Source organism: Natator depressus, chromosome 1 (assembly GCF_965152275.1).
Source record: "Natator depressus isolate rNatDep1 chromosome 1, rNatDep2.hap1, whole genome shotgun sequence".
Taxonomy (NCBI): Eukaryota; Metazoa; Chordata; order Testudines; family Cheloniidae; genus Natator; species Natator depressus.
In genome coordinates this window covers 237,846,408-237,873,142 of record NC_134234.1, presented here as the reverse complement: position 1 = coordinate 237,873,142, position 26,735 = coordinate 237,846,408, and the positions used below count along the sequence as shown (strand labels likewise).

The 26,735-nt window shown below is 43.7% G+C and overlaps 1 protein-coding gene across 1 annotated transcript in view; it reads left to right on the top strand.

Annotated features, from left to right (window-relative positions):
• IL17RA (interleukin 17 receptor A) overlaps positions 1–20,987 on the top strand; it is a 40,364-nt gene extending 19,377 nt beyond the window's left edge. Inside the window, exons 2-13 of the mRNA XM_074938768.1 lie at positions 1,619–1,643; positions 5,401–5,544; positions 7,526–7,650; positions 9,138–9,264; positions 11,377–11,424; positions 11,534–11,694; positions 14,910–14,996; positions 15,084–15,162; positions 15,260–15,274; positions 16,944–17,045; positions 17,983–18,012; positions 18,808–20,987. Of these exons, the coding sequence (XP_074794869.1) occupies positions 5,409–5,544; positions 7,526–7,650; positions 9,138–9,264; positions 11,377–11,424; positions 11,534–11,694; positions 14,910–14,996; positions 15,084–15,162; positions 15,260–15,274; positions 16,944–17,045; positions 17,983–18,012; positions 18,808–20,327 (2,430 nt within the window). The 5' untranslated portion in view covers positions 1,619–1,643; positions 5,401–5,408 and the 3' untranslated portion in view covers positions 20,328–20,987. The remainder of the gene's footprint in view (positions 1–1,618; positions 1,644–5,400; positions 5,545–7,525; positions 7,651–9,137; positions 9,265–11,376; positions 11,425–11,533; positions 11,695–14,909; positions 14,997–15,083; positions 15,163–15,259; positions 15,275–16,943; positions 17,046–17,982; positions 18,013–18,807) is intronic.
• The last annotated feature ends 5,748 nt before the right edge of the window (positions 20,988–26,735 follow it).

Here is a 26,735-nt window from a genome sequence, read left to right as displayed (position 1 = left end):
GCAGCATGCGGCGGAGCCGCCTGCCCCACCCCACTGCTAGGAGCCACTGCTCGACATGCTGGCCACTTCCGGGAGCAGCACGGGGCCAGAGCACCCTGCCTTAGTCGCGCTGCATGCCACTGCCACCCTAGAGCCACTCGAGGTAAGCTGCACCAGGCCGGAGCTTGGCCCCTGTACCCCTCCCGCACCCCTGCCCTGAGCCCCCAATCCCCTCCTCCACCCCAAGCCCTTGCCCTGAGCCCCTTCCTGCACACCGCATCCCCTCCCACACCCCGCACTCCCTCCCGCACTCCGATCTCCTGCCCCAGCCCTACATTCATGGCCCTGCATACAATTTCCCCACCCAGATGTGGCCCTTGGGCCAAAAGGTTTCCCCACCCCTGCTTTGTGGTGTATGTAACAAGGGCCTGGAAGAGGCTTTTAATTTTTATTTTGTTACCTTAAAAACATCTGTAATGTCAAATCTGGTTTTCCATGGTTTGCTGAAGGATTTTTTTGAAGTTCTTTCTGTTACAGCACGCTTTTTTTTTTTCATAGTGAAGCCAGAAATTGTGCGGGAGCCTATAAATCATGTGGAAACTACAAATGGCTTTGTCTTCGCTAGGATTTTTACCTCATGTTTGCTAACTCTCAGGTTAAGAATTCACCAGTTTCCTAGTGAAGACAAGACCATAGTTTTCCAAGGTAGACCAGACATGTGGAAAAAGAAGTAGAATCACATTCCCTCTGCCTTTTTATTTCTTTTCAGGCCATCTTGAGTCTTCATAAAATATAAAAGGGCAGTAACTCATTTTTTTCCCTCTTTGTAGTTCAGCTTTAAAAGTGGTTCTCAACAGGATAAAAACAGACTCTCCTTTTAGAGGACTGGTACTTATTAAAGATGCTAAACCACTTTCTGTGCCTTGGTTCTGAAGAGCATCATAGAAATTAAAGGTGGAAAATAACGATTAGTTCATGCAGTCCATCTCCCTTGAGGCAATGCAGGATTGTTCTCTACAGTTTCTCTCCAGTGATTTGTCCAATCCAGTTTGTAAAGTGACCGTATTTATTTCTGTTAGATTCTGTTCTAGCACTTATGGACCTCAAATACAGAAGAGGGCTTCATTGTACTAGGCACTATACGAACAAATACCACAGTGACAGGCTCTGCCCCCGAGAGTTCACAGTGTAGGTCAAAATGATCTCAGAAGTTGTAGGTAACTGCCAGCATGACCAGTGCTGGATGGTAATAATTTGTAGCCATCATGGCAAAGACAGACCTATCTGATTTGCGCTATGGGACTTTCACCACCTTTCTTGCAAGACTATTCTACAATCTAACTGGACTTCATTTCAGGCAGCTTTTCCTGATATTCAACCTACATTTTCTTTTTTAATTTCGTCCCATTACTCCTAGCAATAATGTCACCCTAAATGCTCTATTCAAGTACTTGTAGATAGTTATCATGCCTACCCCTGAGCTGTAATTTAGCCAAGCTATATGCTACTGTTTCCTGGTAAGTCAGTTTTTCCAGGCCGTACTTGTTGCTCTTGTCTGTGCCCCTCTGTCACCAGATCAGGATGAATAAATGAGAAAAGAACTTCTATTCTCTCAATAACTTTCTTGTTTTCTCCACAGGATCTAAACTGCCTCGTAAGAAATAGTAAGTCAGTTTTTCTTCTTTCTGGTATATTCCCTCCTCTCACTTTTTTGTAACTGAAGTCAGATGGTGAGTGCCTCTGTTTAAGCCACTGAGAGGTGGCAAAGTTAAGCATTATCCTGTTAACCAGCATTATGAACTATCATCTGCCTGCCTAATCCAAAACCAGCTCTTTCCAACAGGGAAATAGGAGTTCAGGTCTCTTTTCAGACCTATTTTCAGGCCAGAGTTCTTGAACAGAGCAAATCCATAATTTTTTTGCTTCCGTTCAAAACTGAGTCAATTAAAAAAAAAAATTATGGTGAGATTTTAGGGTAAGTTTTGTAGTATGTAATACATATCCATCCCACACTATGCTCACTAAGTCAGCAGGTAAAATTAGATGTAAACTTAGTGCTGCTAAAGAACAATAAAACAATAAAAAAGTTGATAGCAGTGACTGTAAGTTAGCAGGCATGATCTTCAGCAAATTGATATAAAATGGAAACAAAATAAAGCTTAGCATTGGTATAGGTCCATTACTAGATATGTATGTTAAAACTATCAGGAATGATGCAGAAAAGGCAGAAGTATTCAATAGCTATATTCTATATTTGGGAAGAAACTGGGTGATGTATTTGTGTCTTACAATGGAAAATTAAATACTTCCTATTCCAATGGTAACTAGGAAGGATATTAAACAACTTCCAAAGTTAAACATCTTTTAATCTGCAGGAATGGATAACATACCCTAAGACGTTTTTAAAGAATTGGCTAAGCAGCTCTCTGAGCCATTAAGTGAACTGAATATTTAATTCACTGAGTGTTTAAGCAATCTTGAAGTCCAGTGTTGGGGAAGTGCCAGAGAAAAAGGCTAATGAGCCAATATTTAAAAAGGGGTTAAAAGGGATGCTCTGGATAGGCCAGTTTGCTTAACATCTATCCTGGGCAAAAGCATGGAAAGGCTGGTGGGGGGTGCAATAAGTAAAGAATTAAAGGCTGGTAGTATAATTCATTCCAATTTGCATGGTTTTCTCGAAAATAGGTCTGGTCAGACTTGATAGTGTTTTTGATGACATTACAAGTTTGGTTGACAAAGGTAACTGACGTAATGACTTATGTAAAGCATTGTCTTAATACCTTATGGCACTTAAAATTAGCATTATATGTAATTGATATGATACGTAGCTAGATTTTTAAATCCATTAACTGTTAGATCTGCAAAAGTAATTGTAAATGGGGAATCATCATCCACAGGGTGTGTTTCTGATATGCTCTCACAAGGATCATTCTTGGCCCAATGCTATTCAATACTTTTATTAATGATCTGGAAGAAGATGTAAAATCATTACTTGTAAAGTTTGCAAATGACATACTGATGGAAGTCACCAACTAATGTGAGCTCCCAGTGCAATGTGGCTACTAAAAGAGCAAATGAAATCGTTGTTTGTATAAAATGGGGAATATTGAGTAGAAATAGAGAGGTGTTATTACCAGTATATATAGCATCAGTGAGACTGTTTTGGGACTTCAGAAAGGATGTTGACAAACCAGAAGGGTTCAGAAAAGAGCCACAAGAATGAGTCAGCATCTAGAAAACCTGCCTTACCATGAAAGACTAAATAAACTCAAGCTGTTTGGTTTTGTCTGAGAAAGTTAAGAGAACCTGAGCAGTGTAGAAGTACCTAAATGGGAATAACATTGCTGCTGGTAGATTCATAATTGTTTGTTTCTAAAGACCAGAAGGCACTATTAAACCATCTAGTCTGATCTCCTGTATAACACAGGCCATGGAATTTAATCCAGTATTCTGTATTAAGATAAATAATTTGTGTTAGATTAAAGTATATCTTCTAGAGAGAAATCCAATCCTGATTTTAAGACTTCATGAGATGGAGAATCTATTGTTTCCCATGGTATTTTGTTCCAGTAATTAATTACCCACATTGATAAAATTGTGTGCCTTATTTCTAATTTGAATTTGTCTGGCTTCAGCTTCCAGATATTTATTCTTGTTATGCTGTGTCTTCTACAATAGAGAGCCCTTAAGTGCCTAGTGGTGTCTTCCTGTGAGGGTACTTATACACCATAATCAAGTCACTTCTTGATCTTCTTATAGATATGCTAAACAGAGCTCACTGTAAGGCATTTTTCCTGCCCTCAGATATTTTTATGGATCTTGTCTGCACCCTCTCCAATTTTTAACACCCCTTTTTTAAAATGTGGACACCAGAACTAGCTGCAATATTTCCATATCAATCTTATCAATGCCATATACAGACATAAAATCACCTCCCAGCTTATTCCCCCTCTGTTTATACGTCCAGGGATTGCATTAGCCCTTTTTGCTATAGCATCACATTGGGAGCTCTTGTTTGTCTACTATAACCCCTAAATCGTTTTCAGACTCACTGCTTTCTGGAATACAGCCCCCCATTCTGTAGATATGATGTGTATTCATTGATATTAGATGTATGACATTATGTTTGAATATTTTGTATTCAAATATATTTTGCTGAGTTGGGTCCAGTTTACAAAGTGATTCAGGTCTCTGTGTATGACTATCCTGACCGCTTCATTATTTACCTCTCTGTCAGTCTTGGTGTCATCCACAAATTTTATCAGCAATGTTTTTATATTTACTTCCAGATCATTGATAAAAATACTGAAGAGCATTGGGCCTAGCACGGATCTCCGCAGAACTCCACTAGAAACACCCCCTTTCAATGATAATTCCCCACTGAGAACTGTTTTTTGAGATCTGCCAGTCAGCCACTACTTAAGTCAGTCAATGTGTAGCTTATTGATGCTGTATAGTGCTATTTTTAATCCGAATGTTGTGTGGTGGTAAATAGGTATTTAACATCTATGCAGTCACCTTTATTAATCAAACTTGTAATCTCGTCATAAAATGAAATCAGGTTTGACGTGACTCTTTTTCCATAAAGCCACGTTGATTATATTCCCATCCAGAAGGCTCATTAATTTAGCAAAACATAAGAGCCAATGGCTGAAAGCTGAAGATGTAATACTCAGACTAGAAATAAGGCAGAATTTTTTAACAATTAGAGTAATCAACCATTGGAACAAATTGCCATGGGGATATGGTGGAATCTCCATCAAGATGAAGTTTTTAAATCAAGATTAGACTTCTTTTTAAAAGATATGAGCTAGTTCAACAAGAAGTTATGGACTTGATGCAGGAATTACTGAGCAAAATTATATGGCCTGTTTTGACCAGGAGATCAGACTAGATGATCATAATGTTCCCTTTTTGCCTTAAAAATCTACAAAGAAAAATATTTTCCCCAAAAGACACATCAAGATTATAATATTCATAGTTCACACAGCATGACTGGGTCTATCTGCTCTCAGAACAGCTTTCCACTACAAGAACTATGAAAGAAAATGTCAGTGACCTTGCCAGCAGAGTTTACTGGTTTTCAGCCTGTGGTCTGTGGACCAGCAGACTGTCTAAGGGATCTGCGAAAGGTTGTTGTTACCATAGAACAGTATTTTTCAACCTGTGGTCTACGGACCCCTGGTGGTCCGCAGACTAAGGTTTCCAAAGGGGTCCATGTCTCCACTTGAATTTTTTTAGGGGTCCCCAAATGAAAAAGTTTGAAGACCACTGCACTAGAGGAGGGCATGGTTGCATGCACTTGTGCAGGCCTTATGTCATCCAGCAGTGAGCCATGGTGGACATAAACACCAGCCACTCTAATACATTACCACAGGGGATGGAAATAAGCTTAAGAAACCTCTTTGATTTGACTGACAGGTACCTGCATGGACCAGAGCTGGTTACAGGTTTCCACGTGGACGCCCTCCGCTCCCAGTGTTCTTGATGTCCACTCTGATGTTTTCCATGATGAGGGAAAACAGCTTCCTGTGCTGCGGATAGAGTGGAAGCTGGCTACTGATGGTAAGCGATCACTTACCATAGACATGGAAGGGAAGGTGCTTAGAGAGATTATGGAATCTCTGAAAGAGAGTGATTGGACGGTAGTATTTGCGATCATTCACTGGTCCAGCTGTGGAAGTCGAGCTTTGAGATGGGTTTTGGACAGCTTGTCTACTGGGTCAAAGGACATGAAGTGAGTAAATGTTAGTGCAATTCTCCCTCCCTTATTACTTAGTCTTCAACAGAGATCAAATGGTGTTGTTAGAATGGAAGGGCAGCAGTTAATGTGGAAAAAATAAAGCACAACAGTGGTGCTTAACTTTACCAAGCTGAGGGTGGGCTCCCAGTGCAGTCGGTGTCTGATAAAGACCTGCAGTCCAAAGCCCTAAACTGGGATCATGATAGTCTGGTTTTTTAATCAAGTTTATACTTCATAGATGATACTTTGAAAATCTCAACTACAGTATTGAGTGAGGTTTACTCCAAACTGATCCTGAATGTGCAGATGGATCTTACAAACTAGGTTTACAAATGTGCACAGACTGATGGCAAGAGGAACTAGCTAGAAAACATTCCGTTTACTAGAAGCTAAGAATTGTTTAAGTGTTGAAGGGCTCAAAATAGTAAAAAGACATGTCTACAAAACCAGAAGTTGGGGAAGGCCTAATGGAAAGGAGAAGTGAGGGAAGGAGTAGACTTATATTTACTCTGCCTGGACAGACTCCTAACCTGTAGTATTCATAGCTTTATATTCCTTCTTGTACTATGAATAGTACAGTTTAGGAGTCTGTCCAGGCAGAATAAATATAAGTCACTTGTGTGCAGCTGTCTTGAATCCAGTGCAAGTTTCTTCCATTTGGAAAATCAAATCCAGTTCTTGTAATCCAGACTTCCTACATGTATGTGTGTCTTGGTTCTCACCAGATGCTCTGTAGCTGCGCACCTTGTGAAATTCATGCCAGTGACAATAAGGGTTAGTGTGTGGGAACATTGCAGGTTTTGCCCTCCAGCTTTCTCCCTTCACTCTTCAAGCATACTTGATTTTCACAGACTTGGGAAATCCCCTTTGCACACACTAGTCAGCCTAAACTGACTGTTTCTGGAGTCAGGGTGAACAATACTGGGTGTCTGCTGAGTCAAGTGGCCCACTCCAGAGTTGTCTGAGCACTGGTCCAAACACATTTTTGTACCACTATAACTACATCAGTTGATCATAGGGGTAGCCCTGTTAGTCTGTAGCCACAAAAATAAAACAAAAGCCTTTTTTTACATCAGTTTAGAAACAGATATAGTTAGAGGGTTGTACTGTTTTAGTTTGGATGCAGGTATAAATCTGCTGACATTAGTATAACTTATTTCTATACATTTACATTTCTATACATTTACAGAAATAAGCTATTCTAATACAAGTACCTTTTATAACTGTGTCCCTACTAGAGGGTGGTACTGCTTTAACTATGCTTATTTCTAAAATGATAGTTATAATGGTACAAAAACTGTGTATACCCACCCTGAGATGCAAGGCTGGAGGACGTGGGGGGGCAGATTATAGCACTGAGATACTCTGAGGTGAAGTTAGAGGGTTGGATTTATCTACTAGACGTACTTTCTGCTCCCTGTTCATGCAGCAAAGTGCATTTTGCATTATGAATAAAACGGAACTTCTCAGCCTCTGATATCATGACCCCACATTCACCTACTTGCAGCTAGTCTCCTTAAGATCCCTCTCCAGAATCTTTCGTGCCAGTTCCCATGGCACTTCATTTAAGTGCCCCACAAACTGATGCAGCAGTTTATGAGCTGCTCTTGTCATGTGAAGGTAGCTGACAGCTAGGGATTTAGTAAATCTGCTTTATCAGATGGGATAAAGTGAATGGGAGTGGACTTGTGACCTATCCCGGGCATGCTGGCAATCTCTGGGGGTGGGGTGAGGTAAAATCTTTAGATTTGGAATTGCTAGAACAAAACTTTAACCTCTCCCCTTCACTATCCCTCCCACCAGCAAGCATTCAGTATCTCCAGGGAGTGGAGCTGGCTGTGCTACAAGTGAATAATAATCGACAAATCTGTGCCCAGTTTGACTTTCAGAACAGCCTGTTACTTCAGGTCCGTCCGGATGGAGGCCGGGTGAGTAAAGAGGGCTCTGACAAATGGTTTTCTAACCCACAGCTTTGTTTCCTGTCCACTCAGTCAAATAGCAAAGCTGCCTGTGAATAGCACAGAATGCTTAAACAGGAAGGATGGCCTTGTGATTAAGGCAGTGAACTTAGGACTCGGGAAGCCTGGATTCAGTTTCCAGCTCTGCCCTCCGGCAAATCATGTATTCAGTGCCTCAGTTCCCTATCTGTAAAATGGGGACAATGTCGGTGCTCGCTTTTCCCACACTTCTGTACTTTGGATTGTACCTGCCCTCCTGGGCAACTGGGACTATGCCAGTGCAGACTAGCCCTTAGTAATACAATGCTAAAGTGCTGCTGCGGCAGCCCTTTAACATGCCTTGTGTGGTCGCGGTGCAGCGCTGGGAGCGAGCTCTCCCGGCACTCTAAAAATCCCACCTGCACGAGGGGCATAGCTCCCAGCACTGGGGCACTGTCTACACTGGTGCTTTACAGCGCTGAAACTTGCTGCGCTCGGGGAGTGTTTTTTCACATCCCTGAGCGAGAAAGTTGCAGTGCTGTAAATTGCCAGTGTAGACAAGCCCTATGTGTGTGTACGCTGTCTAGCAGAGTGGAGCTTCTGGATGCTACTGTAATACAAATAATCTTAGCAATCATTGCTTCATCTATGGTAGTCATGGCATTTATAGCATAATTTTAATTCACTCTTTCTTTATGCCCCAAATCCTCCTCTTTTTCTTTTTTTCTTTCTTTTTTACCACACCGTGGAAGAAAGCACTGGGATAAGAGGGATCAAAGTCTTTCCCCACCCTTTATCATTCATTAAGGTCCTTATTCAGAGAGAAGCTGAGTACCCACAATTTCTGCTGAGGATAATTGTATTTGCAGGTGCACAGTACCTCTTAAGATCACTAAGCACACTGTGGAGAAAAACTCTGGCCTACAGGAGCATAGTGACTTCCCCTAGAATTTTGACATCTTCACTGATGTAAAGAGCATTGTGGGTAATGATATAGAAGTGAGAAACACCAAGTCAAAGCAATTAGCTATCCTTATGAATATGTACGCTTACAGAGCACTGCAGAATTTATTCTGGTTTGCACAATTTCACTCATACAAACTGTATTGGTGGGTATAAATACTTTTTTCCCTTAACTTCCCCATTATTACTTAACCTCTCCTCAACCTGGAACATAACTGAAATCTGTCCAGACAATTAAGTGATTTCTGGGTTGTGATTCCCCCATTTCAGCCCAGAGTTTCCATATAGTGACTTAGACCTCCCCAAAAGTAACCACACCCTTCCCATTCTGAACAGGCACATGGAGATGGGGCCAGGGGAATTCTGGACAGGTTTAATTAGCTTGGAGTCCATGTCTCACCCTAGTTGCCAAAAAAGATGAAGAATGGAGGGGACAGAGCAGGATCAGCTATTAATTTTAGTGTCTTGACAGATCAGTTGTCTGATAAAGACCCTATCCTCATCCTCTGTTTCAGTGGAACTTCACTTTCAACCGCTTTGAGGTGGAGCCTGGCCAGATGTACCAAGTGACTGTCCATCATCTGCCCAAACTGGGCACCAGTGGAGACCACAACTGCAAATCCACATCTTATACGGTGCCTGGTAGGGGGTCCTCTAATGCCTTTTATTAAGCCTTCAGATGGAAACATTGGTTTGCCAGTACTGAGAACAGGCTCATTTCCAAGCCAGACCAGATCAAACAAACTGGAATATGACTCATGAACAAGCATAGTTAGGGAGCCAGATTGCTGATAGAATTGTCAGACCTGCTCTCTTCTCCTACTGCAAAAAGTAAATGTTCAGTCCACGCTTTCACAGTGCTACTGTGGTTCCTCCGCAAAGTACGTACACCAGGTCCTGTGCTGCAGCACACTATACCCTTCACATTCAGGCTTTCAGAAGCCTATATAGTTAGTGTCGCAGACCCCAGAAATATAAGGCTCTGCTTGGAGAGTAGAGTGCAAAGAATAAACTTTCACTCTAGATAACAGTGACTCCTGTGGAGGGAGACGTGCACAAGTCATTATGTGTTCCATGAAAAGCTGGGCTGAAATTCTTTGGCCTGGTTCCTGGATTCTGCAGGGTTCCAGTGTGGTAAAGTGGAAATTCTGAAGCAGTTTCAGATAAGTGTTTTAAAAATTGAGATTCAGAATTAAATATGAAAAATAATAGCCAATACAGTAGCCAATCTGGGCAGCAGTGTGGATTCTGGAGTAAATGCATTTGTTGGGTGTTTCTGCTAAAATGCTCAGCAGTGAAATAAGTGAAGTGACCCCTGTTGAGGTGAATGAGGCAGTTCACACCTGTGAGCTAATCTTTCAGGCTCTCTACAAACTAGAAACAGCACTGCATGCATTTCACTTTGTCAGTTATCTTCATAACCATGAGGGCTAAAAACATAAGCCAAAGTTTTCAAACCAGAGTGCCTACAATTAGGCTTCTAAAGTCATATTTAGGGGAAGATTTTCAAAGGCAAAATTGGAGATAGGCAGTCAACTCCTGGTGACTCAGTAGGGTTAGTTAGGTACCTAACATCCCTTTGTGCCTTTGAAAATTTCCCCCTAAAGAGATTTTTCACAGGAACTCCACTGACTACACTGGCCACTTTATTTAGGCTCCTAAAATTTGATTTAGGAGCTTAATTTAGGCACGTAGGCTTGAAAATTTGCCCATAATTTATTTTAATAGGAGTTTAAATTCTGAACACAGTTCTGCTGCAAAGGATGAATTTGGTAGCAAATCTGCAGGTGTGAAATCACGAAACTCACAGGACCCTGAGTGTGCAGTTGAGAAAGCAGGGTAGGCTCTAGGTTTTCAGATTTATGCTGGACTCTTACCAGTTGGAAATGGTGCCTCCTCCTTCTGTCCTCCTTTGTTCCCATAAATCTTCTATTTTGAGGTGGAACTGAGCAGCAGAGCTCCCTGTTGATTGGGGCTTGGCTTATGATTTGTGGGACCCCAAACTGCAAATGAAAGTCAAGAGGTTCAGGTTATGAGGAGCTTTCCCTCTGCTGAAGGATAGAGTGGGCAGTGAGTTCTTCCTTCCTCTCCTCCCCCCCCACCCCTCCAGAAGAAGATGAGACTGGGTTGAGAGTTGTAGAGCCCAAGTAGTCAGTTGCCTCGTATATGTTTGAGGCTGGGCCAGCCTGCTTGTTGATCTTCTACAAACTCAACAATCCAAACTGCCAAGTCAAGCTCAGAGAGAAACAAGGTAACTGCAGAAGAATGTCAGTCAACAAGAGTATTCCAGCGAATGGAACCCCAGGTTGAACTCACTGGAGATGATGGCAGGACATCTTTGGTGGAGGGGAGGGATCTGTGGCTGTGAACCTCTCTACTTCCCGAGATCAGTATGAAATCATAACTCACCTCTTTAGAGCTTAGTACACACCTCCCTCTTTGCACTCACCTTCCCTCAGCAAAGGCTACAGAATAGTCCTTTGCCACTAGAAAGCATTGTCCTGGAATGGTCCATAAAAGCATGACCTGAGTAGAGAAGATGGTCCACACTTGGACAGCAGTGATATACTGCTTTTAATTATTGTGTTTAGTGACTAATTACTTTGGTGATGGCTGCACTGAAACAAAGGGCTCCACCCTTCTAAAGCAGACTAAAAATTATCTGACTTCTAATGAGAAAATGTGTATTCAACATTCTGAATTTAAATGTAACATTTCTGTGCAAAGACCTAACAGACTGTCTTTTTGCTGCAGATTGCAGGGACCCTGTGATGAAAAGAACCATGCCATGTATGCGGACAGGTAAAGCGGGTCTGTCTCAGCCTGTCAGAGCTGTGGGAGTTGAGAGGTGGCCCGTTTTGAGTGCTTCTGAAAGTTTTTGTAATTCTGGGATATTTTATACTACTTCCAGGCAGCCTGTGGGAGCCCAGTATTGATGGCAAAAGTCTAGATGACAGTTCTCTGTTGGTGAGTTTTAACCCAGGGATGGAGTCAGCTCAATACCGGATCCATGTGACCAGTTTCCCAGATGAGGAAAAGCAATGTAAGGAGACCACACGTGATATTTATGAGGTAACCATCTCTCCTCTCACATTTCTGCTGACACAAACCAAAACTGAAACCCCTTTTCCACATTCCCTCAACAATCAGCATGAACCCAATCGAGGAAGAGTTCATGAATACAACTGAGCAGTTATTTCCTAAGAGCTATTTTTGTGAATTTATTTTGAATTTGCTTGGGGAATTTTACTCCTAGGGGGCTGGGGAGTGAAGGATCAAGTTTCAGAGAAGAGCTACAAGAAAAATTAAAGGATTAGAAAATATGCCTTATATTGAGGGACTCAAGTAGCTCAACCTGTTCAGTTTAGCAAAAGAGATTGCGGGGTGATTTGATCAGTCTAGAACAGGGGTCTCAAACACGCGGCCCATGGAGTTATTTGCTGCAGCCCGCCAAGCTCCCTGCGCCCACCCCCGCTGAGTTATTTCCTGCAGCTGTCAAGCTCCCCTCACCTGCCCCCCCCCCCCCCGCCAGCACGCTGTGTCCCCACTCCTCTACCTACCTCCAGGTGCTTCCCACTGCCAAACAGCTGTTTGGCGGCGCTTAGCACTTTCCAGGAGGGAGTGGGGAGCCACATGCTCAGGGGAGGAGGCGGAGATTTGGGGAAGGGGTTGAAATGGGGCCTGGGAGGGGGCGGAGTTGGGGTGGGGACTTTGGGGAAGGGGTTGGAATAGGGGTGGGGAAGGGGTGGGAAGAACCGGGGCAGGGCCTCATGGAAGGGGTGGAGTGGGGGCGGGGGCAGCGGTTGGGGGGTGTCAGTGATGCAACCCTGGGGCCAATGTACTAGTCCTTATGTGTCCTTCATGGTCATTTGAGTTTGAGATCCCTGGTCTAGAAGTACCAATATGGGGAATAAAAGAATAACAGGGCTCTTCAGTCTAGCAGACAAAGATCCAATGGTTGGAAGTTGAGGCTAGACAAATGCAAACTAGAAATAAGTTCCACACTTTTAACAATGAGGGTAATTAACCACTGGAACAATTTACCAAGAGTTGTGGTGGATTCTCCATCACTGGCAGTTATTTACATCAAGGTTGCATGTTTTTTCTAACAGATATGCTTTAGTTCAAATTGGAATTAATTCAGAGAAGTTCTGTTGCCTTTTACACAGAAGGGGAGACTAGATGATCAGTAGTCCCTTCTGGCCTTATAATCTATGAAGTTTGACTCTCAAAAGAAGAACCCCAAATATCAGTGTTGGGGTCTGCCTATCCTGGAGAACTTGTGGGGGGAAAAAACTCCTGAAAATTGACACTATTTCCCATCCCCATGGCAAGGGTGTAGCTAACAATTGTGTATGAGTAGACGGGCCAGTTTGTCCCATTCCTTCCATTCCCAGCATCCCTCTTACTCTCTGTGTATTGATGCATATTAGGATCACTAATGTGGCATGTACAGCTAAAGATAACTGGCAGAGGTATAAGGCCCAACTTAGAAACAAAAAGGCCCTGCCAATTGTCATAAGTAGGGCTCCGTGTCTGTCACAGAGGTCACGGAAGTCACGGATTGCATGACTTCCTGTGACCTCCGTGTCTTCTGCAGCAGCTGGTGTAGCTGACCCTCGGGCCGCCCAACCACCTGGGCCCAGAGCCAGCTGCTCAGGCAGCCCCGGGGACAGCCACACCGGCCGCTGCTAGAACGGCTCTGCAGCCAGCCCCTTGGACGGTCTCACAGCCAGCCGCACCAGCCGCTGCTCTGGCAGCCCCAGGCAACTGGGCCCGGGAACCACCTGAGCAGCTGCCAATGCGGTGGACCCTGGAGCTTCCTCCCCCTCCGGCGGCAGGCCCCCAGGGGCTCTCTACCCCTTGGCAGGGGCCAGGGCCATAGCAGGCCCCTGACTTTTCCCCCACAGCGCCCCATGCTCCAAGATTCAATCATGTGTATTTTTAGTAAAAGTCATGGACAGGGACAGGTCACAGGCAAAAAAACAAAAAAATCACAGCCCCATGATCTGTCCATGACTTCTACTAAAAATACTTTGATTGAATCTTAGCCTTAGTCATAAGGAATATTGTCCCAAGGATATCAGTTGTATTCCATAGCCATAGATGTCAATCACTTGCCTGTTCTAATGACCGAAGTAGCAGTGCAAAGACCACTGTATTGAGTTTGAACTAAACAAAAGTTTGCACATTAAATGTTTCATCTTCGCTTATTAAATAACCTTAGTAAACACATTAAGGTTGTTTAGTACGACCTTCACTTCGGAAGTGTCTGACTTAGGTGCTTAACCATGCAGTCTTAAGACCAGAGCTGGCAAAACTTTTGACTAAACAAATTTTAGTAAAAAATGAGAACTTGGAGATACCAAAACATTTTGCAAATTTGTGTCAATTTTGAATTGTTTCAGGTTTTAAAAAAAAGAAGTCCAAAAAATCAAAACATTTTGTTTTGACACTTTCTAAACAAAATGCTTTAAGTTTTTTGCTCAAAATGAATTTATTTTGAAACGTCCTTTAATTTTATTTTAAAATAAACATTAAAAATGCTCAAATCAAAATAGAATGTTTTGTTTGACTTGAAACCATTTTTTTCAGAATTGCCAGCGATCCAAAATGTCTGTTTTCCCATCTCTACTTAATACATGTATTCAGTTAAGAGAGTATTATAACTAAGGCTAAGATTTTGTCACAGATATATTTAGTAATAAAGATATAATGGGCAATAAAGAAAAATTAATGGAACCCCATGACCTGTCCCTGACTTTTGCTAAAAATATCCATGATAAAATGAGAAGGGGCTGAGCAGACGCCAGGTGGCTGTGAATTCCAGGGCGGCCCCCACCCCACCTGCTGCCAGAGAGCTGCAGGGGTCCCTCCCTGCCCACAGCGGCTGGGAGCTTGGGGGCACTACTTCCTCAGGTGGCAGGGGTACCTCACAGCTCCCTGCTGCTGTGGGAGGCTGCAGGACCTTGCAGCTCCCAGCCGACGGGGCTGAAGTCACAGAGGTCTTTGGAAGTTACAGATTCTGTGACCTCCGTGACTAAATCGTAGCCTTAATTATAACATGTTTGTCCCACTGCTTGTTGCTGTGGGACCCTCACTATATTATTATTCTGTAGGGCTGCTCTCAGCTCCTATTAAAGTCTATTATAAACTCTCCCTGTGCCTAGCACCATAACCTCTTGTGACCCACATACTCCCACTGTTCTCATCCTCATTTTCCCTCCTTTCTTCAGATCTTTATGCCATTTTCTTCTGCCTTCCCTTGTAATCCTTTTGTCTGTTAGTCTCTGCAGAGTGGACAGCAGAACCGTGTGAATGTCACTGTCAAAATCGAGAAAAACTTAAAAGCCTGTTGCAGATACAAAATACAGGTAGGATCTCAATTCTTTTCATTCAAGGGAGGAGTTATTGTTACTTCCAGTACTGTTTTCTGATTTCCTGATTTGTTTCAACTCCAGATTCAACCATTCTTTACCATTTGTGGCACCGACTGTCTGAGACATTCTGCTGTCATCCCATGTCCCTCAGTTGCTCCAAGTGAGGACTCCTTTCCTCTACATTAGATTTGCATTATTTTATTGGTGGTAGCTGAGCCTTGATCTAACTTTCTGATCTATGTTTGATTCCTTTGCAGCTACATATCCTGCAGGTAAGACAATAACTCTTTCCTATTAAAATCTTCCTTTGTGGTTATTTTCCTCTATATGTAATACAGATAATAAACTAACTTTGCATGTGAGACAGTACATGCAAGGTGTGGGATTATTCTAAGTAGTCACCCTGCCACACACAGGCTTTAGGTATGTTCACTCCAGAATGCAGAAATCTAACAGAGCTGCCTTATTTTGTATTAAAAGAGAAAGCTCGTATATGATATATACACTGTGCATCTTTTCTACTTGTTTAGAAGCGTGTCACTTAAAAGAAAAGCAATGGGTGGGCAGGGGAGCATGACTGACTTTCTGTTTTGCTCGGCAGTTTGAATTTACACAGTAAAAGGTGCGTGTGACATACGAGGGCACAATGCAGACTAATTAGCAGCTGTGTCATCCCTGACCAGCAACACTGGGTGCCTTACAATGCCTTGATGAAGTAGGTCACAGTCTTCCAGCACACAAGCCACACTGAGTGTCTGTGTGTAACTGCAGCCTACCAGCCACACCTGGGTTACACTCTGCCTCTCACTAGACTTGGTTATTCTGCATGGTGACCCCAGCACACACACCAGTCTTAGGTTTTCCCCCCAGAAATGTATGTCCTGTACAGCCCAGCCCTCTCCTGGACATAAGTTATATTTAAAGTCCCTTATCTCTTTAAAAATAATAATTTGCACACAACTTGCCACCCCAAATGGAGTTTTCCAGACAATTCAATTAAAACACACTGCATTAGATAAAACAATAAAACAAGTTTATTCACTACGAAGAGATTTTAAATGAGCACAAATAATGAGGCGTAAAAGTTAAAATGGTTACAAGAAAAATAAAGACAAAATGCAACTGATGCCTAATTTAACAAACTATGTTAGATTCAAAGCAAAGTTTTCTCACTACATGCATTCAGCAGTCTTACTTACCAAACTTTTTGGGTCAGGACCTCTTCTTCCAGAATCTAGCAAATGCTTCCTTTGTTGCTTCAGGTGCTGGGAATGGGCAGGAGACATGTTTGTCCTTCCTTTTTATAGTTTCAGTCCCCCTCTTGAAAAAACGTTTCCAGCTGGATACCAGGAGACAAAAGGTGTATGGGAAAGGATGTTTCCTGCTGCTTTTTCCTCACCTGCTGGAGATTCTTTTGTTTCCCTTCCTGCTTGATGACTGTTTGCAGCTTAAATGCATATTAAGCAAAGCACACGTTCCTTTGTTCAAGACAGACCTATTTGCCAATTTCTTCCTGGAGCATGTGGTGTTAACACCACACAATGGAATCTTATAAAATCACATAGACTGTTGCCACACACAATTTATCAGGACAATACTGATCAGCAAACTATGAATTTTCACATGATACCTTACTAAACATGCCTTGTACAAAAATTATTAGTCATGTGTAGGGTGTGGACATGGGTACATACAAAAGAGCGAGAGAAAGTTAAGCATCTGAAAACAGGAGTTTAAGCATTCTCAGCCATAACTGCTGTATTGCTACTTTGGTGCTACAAGGAGGAATTAATGGGTTCCTGCTTCCTGCTACTTCCCAGTACTCTTGGGGACAGGATGCCGCTGTTCAGCTGACTTCTGGTGTTCAGTGCAGCATTCTGTTGCTGGGTGAGCCTCCTTGGCCATGTAAATTTGTCTTATTCTGCTCTTCTTGTGCCACAGATGATCCGATTATGTGGCTATACTGGTGTATCACTGGCATCTGCATTTTACTGGTGGGATCAGTCATAGCCGGTGCTATTTGCATGACCCGAAGAAAAGTAGGTAAGGATGATGTCAGCTGGGGAGTGAGACTCAGAGGCACGCTTGTGACGCTCTCTCATTTCTCTTCATTTACTTCCCTGAATCCTTGTGTGATGCTCTGCCATCAGGGAACTGCCAGTATTAACTTTTCCTTCAGCCTGGGACCCAGGGCTCATGTAGCATCCTAATGCAAAGCAACCCAAACTTTTTCCAGACACCCAGTTAACTGAAAGTCTCTTATGTCTCCTGGGGTTCCACTCTTGGCGAATCTAACACCAAAGAAATGGGGCTTCACTGTTCCATTCTGTGTATTTTCTGTGTTCCCATAGGACTGAAGCTAAGCTTCTGCAGATCTGCTTCTCCAGTTCTGTGAAACGTGAGAGCCCTGCAGAACTGAAACTTCCTATTTAGCCAAACAACTGATGGTACTAGATCTCAAGGTGTCTGTAGAAACAAGTTCTGCTGAAATATTTTGCATTTATATAGCACTTCATCAGAGTACTTTACAAAGAGAGAGTGAGGCACAAAGATTGTGACTTGTCCAAGGTGACACACTGAGCAAGTGGCAGAGCTGGGACTAGAACCCAGGTTGTCTGGCAATTGTCACAATGATATAACACAACTCTCTGTGATGATCATTTTTGTCTGAGCTGGTTTGGCAAATATGTTCTCATTCTCTAGGCAGAGAATTTGATGGGTCAGAGAGGAGAAGAGGATTGACTTTAGGTGCAGCCCCTCTCCTCTCTAGGGGAGAGATGCAGTGAGGCAGACTGTGTAGCTGGCTATGGAAGAGACTTTGTGAGTGGAGTCCTTAATCTTCACACAGTGATTTTCACTAGGTTTGCTATCAGAGATCCCCCACTGTAAGGTGTTTGCTTTCTGGTCTTCGAAGGGCACAATCTAAAAACATAATTTAAATTTCTTTAGATTTGACCAAGTATTTTTTTTTCTCTTTCAGGCCACCAGCATAGGAAATACAGCAGCCATGGTAAGAGATACTTTCAATGCTGTAGGACAGGGGGTGGCAACCTTTCAGAAGTGGTGTGCTGAGTCTTCATTTATTCACTTTAATTTAAGGTTTCGCGTGCCAGTAATACATTTTAATGTTTTTAGAAGGCCTCTTTCTATAAGTCTATAATATATAACTAAACTATTGTATGTAAAGTAAATAAGATTTTTAAAATGTTTAAGAAGCTTTATTTAAAGTGTAGAGTCCCCCGGACCAGTGGGCAGGACCCGGGCAGTGTGAGTGCCGCTGAAAATCAGCTTGCATGCCATAGCTTGCCTACCCCTGGTGTAGGAGAATCCCTTCATGCTGCACATTCTAGAAACCTGCCTTAACTGCCCTTTGGAGTCCATACTAGGATTAATTTGCTATTGATGTTTCTTGATACCAAAATATTGCTCTGCAGCTTTAAAGCTGTTCTCTTTAACCAAAAGGGACTTATGGGGCACTAGTGGCCTTGGACAGAGAACAGCCCAGGTGTGAAGCTTTTGCCTTCCCCCAGGGGGCTGCTGCTTTATCTAATGAAATCCTTTAGAAACTATGGATCTGCACATGAGATGAGAATGGGCTGTGACTGCATTTGTCCATCTGTGTGTCCTAAAGCTAAGCTTGATTTTTTTTTTTTTGCTTGTGGTAGAACATCAGGAGAGGGAGGAGGGGCCATGTCGAGGGCCATCTCTCTGGCTTTATGGAGGTTGGATCTTGCCATGTTGTATTGATACTGCTTCAGCAAATGTTATTGGAATGAACAATTGTACTTTTTTCACCTTTTTTCAGAGCTGTTACCTCCACAGCTGACTCCACCATCCCTGAGGCCCCGGAAGGTTTGGATTGTGTACTCTGCTGACCACCCACTCTATGTAGATGTGGTGCTGAAGTTTGCCCAGTTCTTGATCACAGTCTGTGGTACTGAGGTAGTCCTGGATTTGCTGGAAAAGCATCAGATTTCAGAGATTGGGGCCTTACCCTGGCTTACTCGACAGAAAAAGGAAATGGAAGAACTATCTTCAAAGATCATCATTTTGTGTTCTCGGGGCACCCGGGCCAAATGGCAGGCTATGCTTGGGAAGGAGGGAACAGCTGTGTGTCTCAAGCAAGATCAATGGCAGCCTACTGGAGACATGTTCACGCCAGCCTTGAATTTGATCCTGCCAGACTTCAAGAAGCCGGCTTGTTTTGGCATGTATATAGTTTGCTATTTTGAGGGCATAAGTGAGGATAAGGATATTCCTGACCCATTCAATGTCACATCCAAGTACCAGCTGATGGACAGGTTTGAGGACATTTACTTCCTGATCCAGGATATGGAGAAGTTCGAACCAGGGCGGATCCATCAAATCCGGGAGATCACTGCTGAAAACTACGCTGAAAATTCCAATGGCTGGAAGTTGAAGGAGGCAGTACAGACATTCCAGGAATGGCAGACAAAGCACCCTGATTGGTTTGAGAGAGAGACTACATGCTCAGAAGATGAGGAGGACCTGCAGTTTCTGGATAGGGAAATACCAGAGGAATTAATGCTGGGTAATGAACGGGTAATTATGAAACAGCAGCTGCATGTTCAAGAGCCTGATCCCAATGGCTGTTGCACAGTTATCCTCCATGTGAATGAAGATGAGGGTGAAAGTTTTAAACTGCAGCCTCAGCTTAATCCCCAGGGGGATCCAACTTTCCAGACCCTGATGATTCCCGTGGATGAGGCACCTCCAGTTCAGATGGTGGAACCAATTTCTGTTACAGGAGGTAAAAATGCAACTAGTCATCAGGTGCTGACCAACATGGATTGGATGGAAGGAATACCTCTGCTGGAGACTAGTGTCCCAATGAGGAACAGCATCATCCTTCATGAAGATTTTGATGTCCCACCATCAGACAACCAGAGATCTGCAAACCACCTCCCAAATGAAGTGAGGCAGCAGCTGGAGGGGTTAATGTTATCTCTTTACCAGCAAAGTGTCATTCCTTCTGAGCCATCTCTCTGTCAAGAGGATGCTGAAGAGCAGCAGCAGCAGCAGGTGGTTTTCAATAACCCATGCAAAGATCAGAGACAGTCAGTGCAATCAGACCAGGGCTACATCTCCAGATGTTCCCCTTTGCCTCCTGATGATCTGGTGGTGGAAGAGGAAGAGGAGGATCAAGAACAGGAAAACAAGATGCCCCCTCAGTATCTCTCTCCAGAGGTCTTGGACAGTCTAAAGAGCCTCCAACAAAAGCTGCTTTTCCAGGAAATTCAGCAGAAATCTGTCTGGGAGCACATGGGTGAGATGGACACACGTCATTCTGCAGAGGACTCTTAGACTCTCTGTCCAGGACCATCCCATTTGAAAAATAGGGCTGCAGGGTGGTAGTGTGTATAATTTCAGCACTCTTCTTCAAGCAGTCTCCTCATCCTTGTAAAACAAGTGTCACAGGTTCTAATCAGTAGGAAATCTCTCACTGATGCATATTACCCGGAGGCAAACTTGCCAAGTGCATACAGTATGGTCCACCTACCTATACCTCTTAGAGCACAACTGTTACCTCCCAATCTGTCTCTGATTGGAGGAAGATGACAGCAATGTTAGTCCCCTGCATGTGCTGTGGAGGAATTGGTACTAAATCTGTTACTCCATAAGAAATCTACTGTGTGTAGAATCCACTGTGAACTATCAGGCTGCATCTCTCAGGATGCCTGTCACACCATCATTCCAGCTTATTGTAGAGGACTAAAGTCACAGTTATGGAGGAGAGGGTAAAGACTCTGATTCTGATATCGGAGTTTATTAGCTAAGCTTTATTGTAAATGCTGTAGTAAGTAATTTTATGCCTCAGATCACAACCAGTGATGACTAGGGCCCTACCAAATTCACTGTCCATTATGGTCAATTTCACGGCCATAGGATTTGAAGATTGGTAAATTTCACATTTTCAGATGTTTAAATCTGAAATTTCACAGTGTTGTAACTGTGGGGGTCCTGACCCAAAAGGGGCTTGGGGGGAAGGGGGGGGGGCGTGTTGCAAACCTGTAGTAGGGGAGGTCATGGGATTGTCACCCTCACTTCTGTGCTGCCTTCAGAGCTGGACTGTCCGTCCTCTGCCCAGTCAGAGGTAGGAGCCCTCTTTGCTGGGGTGCTCCCAGCAGCACACGGCAGATCGGACACAACTCCACAAGCCTCCTCCAGCTGAGACTTGTGGACATAACTCCACAAGTCTCCTCCCCACCCCTCGCCCCAGAGCAGCTGTGCAGGAGGAGATGGACATGTCCTGTTCCTCCCCTGCCCAGCTGGAGCGAAGAGCCCCCTTTGCTGGGGCGCTCCTAGGAACAAGGGAACATCGGATTTCACGGGGAAGGGCTTATTTCACTGTCCGTGACATGCTTTTCACAGACATGAAATTGATAGGGCCCTAGTGATGACAGATCCCAGTAGACCCACTTGGGTGCTGGGATTTTCTAATGTATTACACACGTTGGCATCGCCATACCTGCCTGGCCATTAAGCAGTGTAGCAGGATGCTGAGCAGTAATTGGGATGAACGTTTTTAAGTGGGTAGTTTTTATCTCTTTGGTACTTTCCCCTCAACCTATGATGAGTGGAAGGCACTTGAAAAGCAGCGACACCAAAAGAAACGTAAGCTTGGTGGTCAGAAAATGGACTAAGAGCTTGCAGTGCAATTACAGCAGAAAAAAGAATGGGGTTTAGGGCTGCATACAGTCTTCACCGCATAGATCAGGAAGGAAATGGGTTTTTTCTGGTGCACTGATAGTACAAGCCAGGATATTGTGTTCATTTCTGAGCATCTCAATATCAGGAAGATTTTCAAATTGGAGAGATGGTGAGAAAAGCAGTAAACACAATTAAGGGTCTGAAAGACTGTTTGGAAGAAAAATGTGGTAGTAAACAGGGCTGTCAATCACATGTAATGCCTGTGATTAACTGAAAACAAAATTAACACGTTAAGCCCATAGCAGGGAAGCTGAAGAAGCCTCAGCCTGCAGCTCCATGGGCAACAGGGGAAGGATTAAAGAAGTCCCAGACTACAGCTTCCCGGGCAGCCGGGGAGGGGTTGAAGAAATCCAAGCCCACAGCTTCCCAGGCAGCAAGAGGGCTGGAGCCCTGCACCCTGAGGGGGCATGGGCAGTGGATTGCATAGGCGGGGGGAGGCTGTGCCTCCCCAAACAGCCAGGCATGGCCCCACCCTCCGCTTACCATTGCTCCCTGCATGCAGCTCCAGCCCCCAGTGCTCCGGCTGGGGCCACCCACCTTCCCGTGCTCTGGGCTGGAGGGGGGTGTGGCCACCCGTGCTCTGGGTCTGGGTGGGCTGGGGCCATGCGCCTCCTGGCGCTCTGGGGTGGGGCTGTGGCCACCCACACTGGGGGGCTAGCCTGGGGCAGGACTGGGCTGGTGGCTGCGGGGGGTGGTGGTGGTGGTAATGCTTGGCTCCGGCAGGAGGGCAAAAGGCGGGGGGGCCTCAGGCAGAAGGGGTGGGGCTGAGAGCTAGTCTCGCCCAGCCAGCGGTTCACATGCTGCCCATGCAAGGGGGGCTGAAGCACCGAGCAGGATGGAAGCCCAGAGCCCCCAGCCCTGATCCTATACTTGAAAATATACTAAAACCCCAAAAATATTTACATAAATGGCATTCTGATATTGTTTAATAGTGTGATTTTAAACTACAGTTAATCTCAGTTAATGTTTTTAATCACTTGACAGCCCTGGTAGTAAGTATAGCTTGACCATACGTTGCCCAAGGGTGGGGAATATAACCAACAAGTGAGGGATGCTGGAGTGAAACCAATGTAAGATGATCCCTGGAGATGTAACTACTATTAACGTAAATTTGAACAAAGGAAGTTCAGACTAAATATTGAGAAACATTTGCGAGTAGTGCAGACTGCGGAGTCATCTCCCACAAGTTGTCCTGGAAACTCCATCAATTGAGAGATTTCAAAACTGGTTTTAACGAACTAGGAGAACACTGTGCAGCGAACAATCCAGCATTGTCCCTTGTGGGATGGGCTAGATGGTTTACTTTTCTAATTTATAAAGCTGGAGATTACCCCAGGCACTGTGGCAGCTTGTTTAACTCAGCCAACCAGGGAATGCCTTTTTGAGGAGTAAAAGCCCCCAACCCAAACTGCCTTTTTTCCTCTCCCCTTTTGGGATCATACAAGACTGCTGCCTTTCCACCTTGCTAATTGCACATGTGTCAGACAACAAGATGTAATCTTAGGTCTTGCATCTACATGAAGCATTTTTCCATTCCTGAGATGGCAAACTGATTTTCTTCAGCCTATGTTGATTACATCTGAACAACTTCAAGTATTTTCTTTTTATATGCTTTATACACTGGCTTTTCAAATGAAAGTTTTGAGTAGCTATTACTCCACATTGCCACTTCTGACTATGCAACCAATGCGACGATATATTTTTATAACTGATTGTATCTAGTTTTTTTCTAATTTTCTTTTTTAATTAAAGGAATAATATACTTTCAGAAGATGCTCACACTGAAATGATTAAAGGATCTAGAATATCCTCCCTTTATTTGATTTTCACCTATGCAGGACACTTCCCCCTAGAACTCAAACCAAAGCACTGAAGTATGAAATTGAGCCAGTCATGAAATGCTAAAATGTTCAGGAAGGGGGGTGCCACCTGGGAGGAAGGAGAGGGAGGGAAACCCCTCGTTGAAAGTTGCCTTCCTCACGAAAATACTTGCCTGCAGCAGTCAAAATCTGTCTGTGGGATTTGGTTGGCTGAATGTAGGACCATCAGCAACCTGTACTGTCCATCTGTGCCTGTACAGCCACAAAGCAGCAAACAGAAAAATTCCTGCAAATAACCATGTTCAGGACCAGGAGCGATCTTCATTTTATGTTGTGTATAGGACCAAACGTGTGGGTTGGGGCTAAACAAATAAATAGCACTGAGCTCAACATGCTCTACGATCATTTATCTCTGTGACCACTGAGGGGGAAATAAGTGTTACTGCTCTTAGAAAGTAAGGTGCCAGAGGTGCCTTTTTTAATGCTTTTGTTTCATTGTAAGCCTGTGAAGACTTCACAATTACCTGTCCAGGTTTTGTTTGTTTTGGTAAGTCCTTTTCAAGTAATATCTTAATGTGCTGAGCTCAGAATAGAAGTGCTGCCTGAACTGAGTTCTTGACTTGCTTATACCCTTCTCAAGTAGTTGCCCTTTTGGCTTGAAATTTCTTATTTGGTTCTGAGTGAGGAAGTGAAGGTTGAAGAAAATCCATTGTTGCTTTTAAGTAATCGGGGAGGGCAAATAGTTTGAGTGAACATTTTAATGTAAACTGTTGGCATTTAGTTTGTGAACATGCCCTGCAATACCCAAATCACTACACTGATGATAAACTCAAAGGGAAACACACACACTTAGTCACAAATGTCTAATTTTATTTTAAGAACAATCTCATTTATTAAAAAATACAAACTCAGATTGATGTTAGTGGGGATGCCAAGCCTCCTTGTGCCCCAGGCTGTATGTTTTCTCTACTTTCATTTTCCCCTCTTAGGTCACCTCTTACTGTTTGCTAGCCTCTTAAATGAGTGGCCTGGACAGAACAACTCCGCTCCTAACCAGCTCAATTCTGGTGCAGGGGTAATTTGCACACTAGTGTATGACAGAGTGGATGCTTAGAGGCCTTTATCTTCATACGGCAGATTGTGGTTTAGCAAAATTATTCACTTAATCCAATACTTAGAGTAGGGTGGCTAGATGTGGGCAAAGAAGGGGGCCTGTATATAAGGTGGGGTGGGGGCATAATTTTCAAATTGTGAATATACCCATTCAGCAGACCAAGGTGGGAGGGATTTAAAAAGAGGGGAGTTGCAGAAAGCTATGGCAGGCTTGTAAACAGAAAAGAAATTTAAGAGCTTTAATATTTAGGTCTTGCTTCATAAGTGGTAATACAGCTGCCACTTTTGACTTCAAGGTGCTTCCGTCAAGTCAGATATACTAACAAACCTGCATGTTAGCCAAACTGCTGCTAATTAGGTTGGCGGTGGGAGGAGATCAGGACACAATGACAAGTACTATGAACAACTCCATACACTAAAGAGAATAAAACTTCTACAGAGCCATCTATAGCAAAATATATATATTCTGGACCTCTTCAGTATGCTCAACTCCACTGTGAAGCAGAGGACACATGTAACCTTAAGAGTAATGCACTGCCTATAAAATCTTGTCATGTTGATACTAGATTTAAAAAAGCCTGTCAACTGACTAGTTAAATGTCCAATATGCCATTTTCACACCAGTGTCTGTTAGATGAGGGAAGGCACTTGCTATTGAAACAGCAGTTCCATTGCAATTGATATCTAAGGTGAAGTAGTATCAAAGTCAGGGTTATATTAACCATTCTGCTGTGACTTCTACTGTCTGAGCTGAATGAGTATGTGCCAGTGATTCAGAGGGGCTAAATTCTTTGGGTTTTGTATGCAAATTTAAGAACAGCAAGGTTTAGTTCTGGCTAAGGCAGCTTTTCTCTCCACCTCTTTTTGGTAAGTTGGCCTACTCTACAACATGGCTGTTTGACAACAGGGAGTGGAGTACTCTTAGTTTAGGGTACTGATTCATTATTATTTGAATGGTATGTTGGTTTGTTCTTTGAGTATATTAGTTTTCTGTTTAATATTGCCTATTTTGCTGGGGGAGTCCCGACATGCATGCAGGCACAGCTGCCAATTCTTCCTTTTGGCCAGGAAGCTAGCATCCCCTTGACATATCTCAGATCACGGAGGAAAAGTCCACAGTACTTAGTTTTACAATCACAGTCACTCACAGCACCAAGATTGTCCAGACAAATAAAAAGTTACTGAAGAGAAGGCCATGGGCCAGAATTAACACCATTGCCCTTAACAAGCATTCTGTTCAGGGCTCAGATAAAAATAAAGCACTGGTGGGAAAGTTAAGCCTAGTTCTTTGCAGCTACATCTCCCATTGTCTGTTCTTCCCAAGCTAATTACCCCTAGCAGCTGCAGCTCTAACAGATGAGCACTTTAGACCTGCCCTTCCTGAGCCAGAGCTGGGGACTGCCATGGTGCTAGGGACAGAAGAGCCTAATGGCAACTACACAGTTCCACCCATGGGAAGCAAAGGGAAAAGTCCGCAGCCTGTAAACGTTGTGTAATAGCAGTGCCTTAGCGAGCAGGACATCCACCCTGCTCTGAGAGCAGGGAGGTAGTGGCAGCAGTTCTGATTATAGTTCCATGACTTCCACTGAAGCCCAAGGGTCGAAGGGAGGAATGTATGTACACGTATGGGGAAAGTCCCAAGGGCGGTGTATAGGTCTGGCACAGGCTTTGGATAGTGGTTGTTCCCTCTTCTAACTGGGCAGGACAGGGAATTCTAACCCTTCCTCCATGAGTGCAGTCCTATCAAAGAGCAGCTCTGAGGAGGAAAAGTTACCCTTCAAACCCTGGCTGGTCCTACTTCAGTTCCCCTGGTTCCAGAGGCAGCTACAGATAGGTAACAGGTCTTGCCCTAAACTGGGCCAAACTGGTTCATGGAACTTTAAAAATTAAGGACAGCTGCTGCATTTCAACAAGACCAAGTGCTTTACAATTGACCCCTCTACCCTCGCACACATGGAGAACAGCGTTGTGATATGGTAGGTTGCACCAAAGTGTGTGAGATACACCCTAGGACCCTTTTACAGGGGGCTCATTGTAGCACTTCACTTTCCATGTCTGGACATTAAAT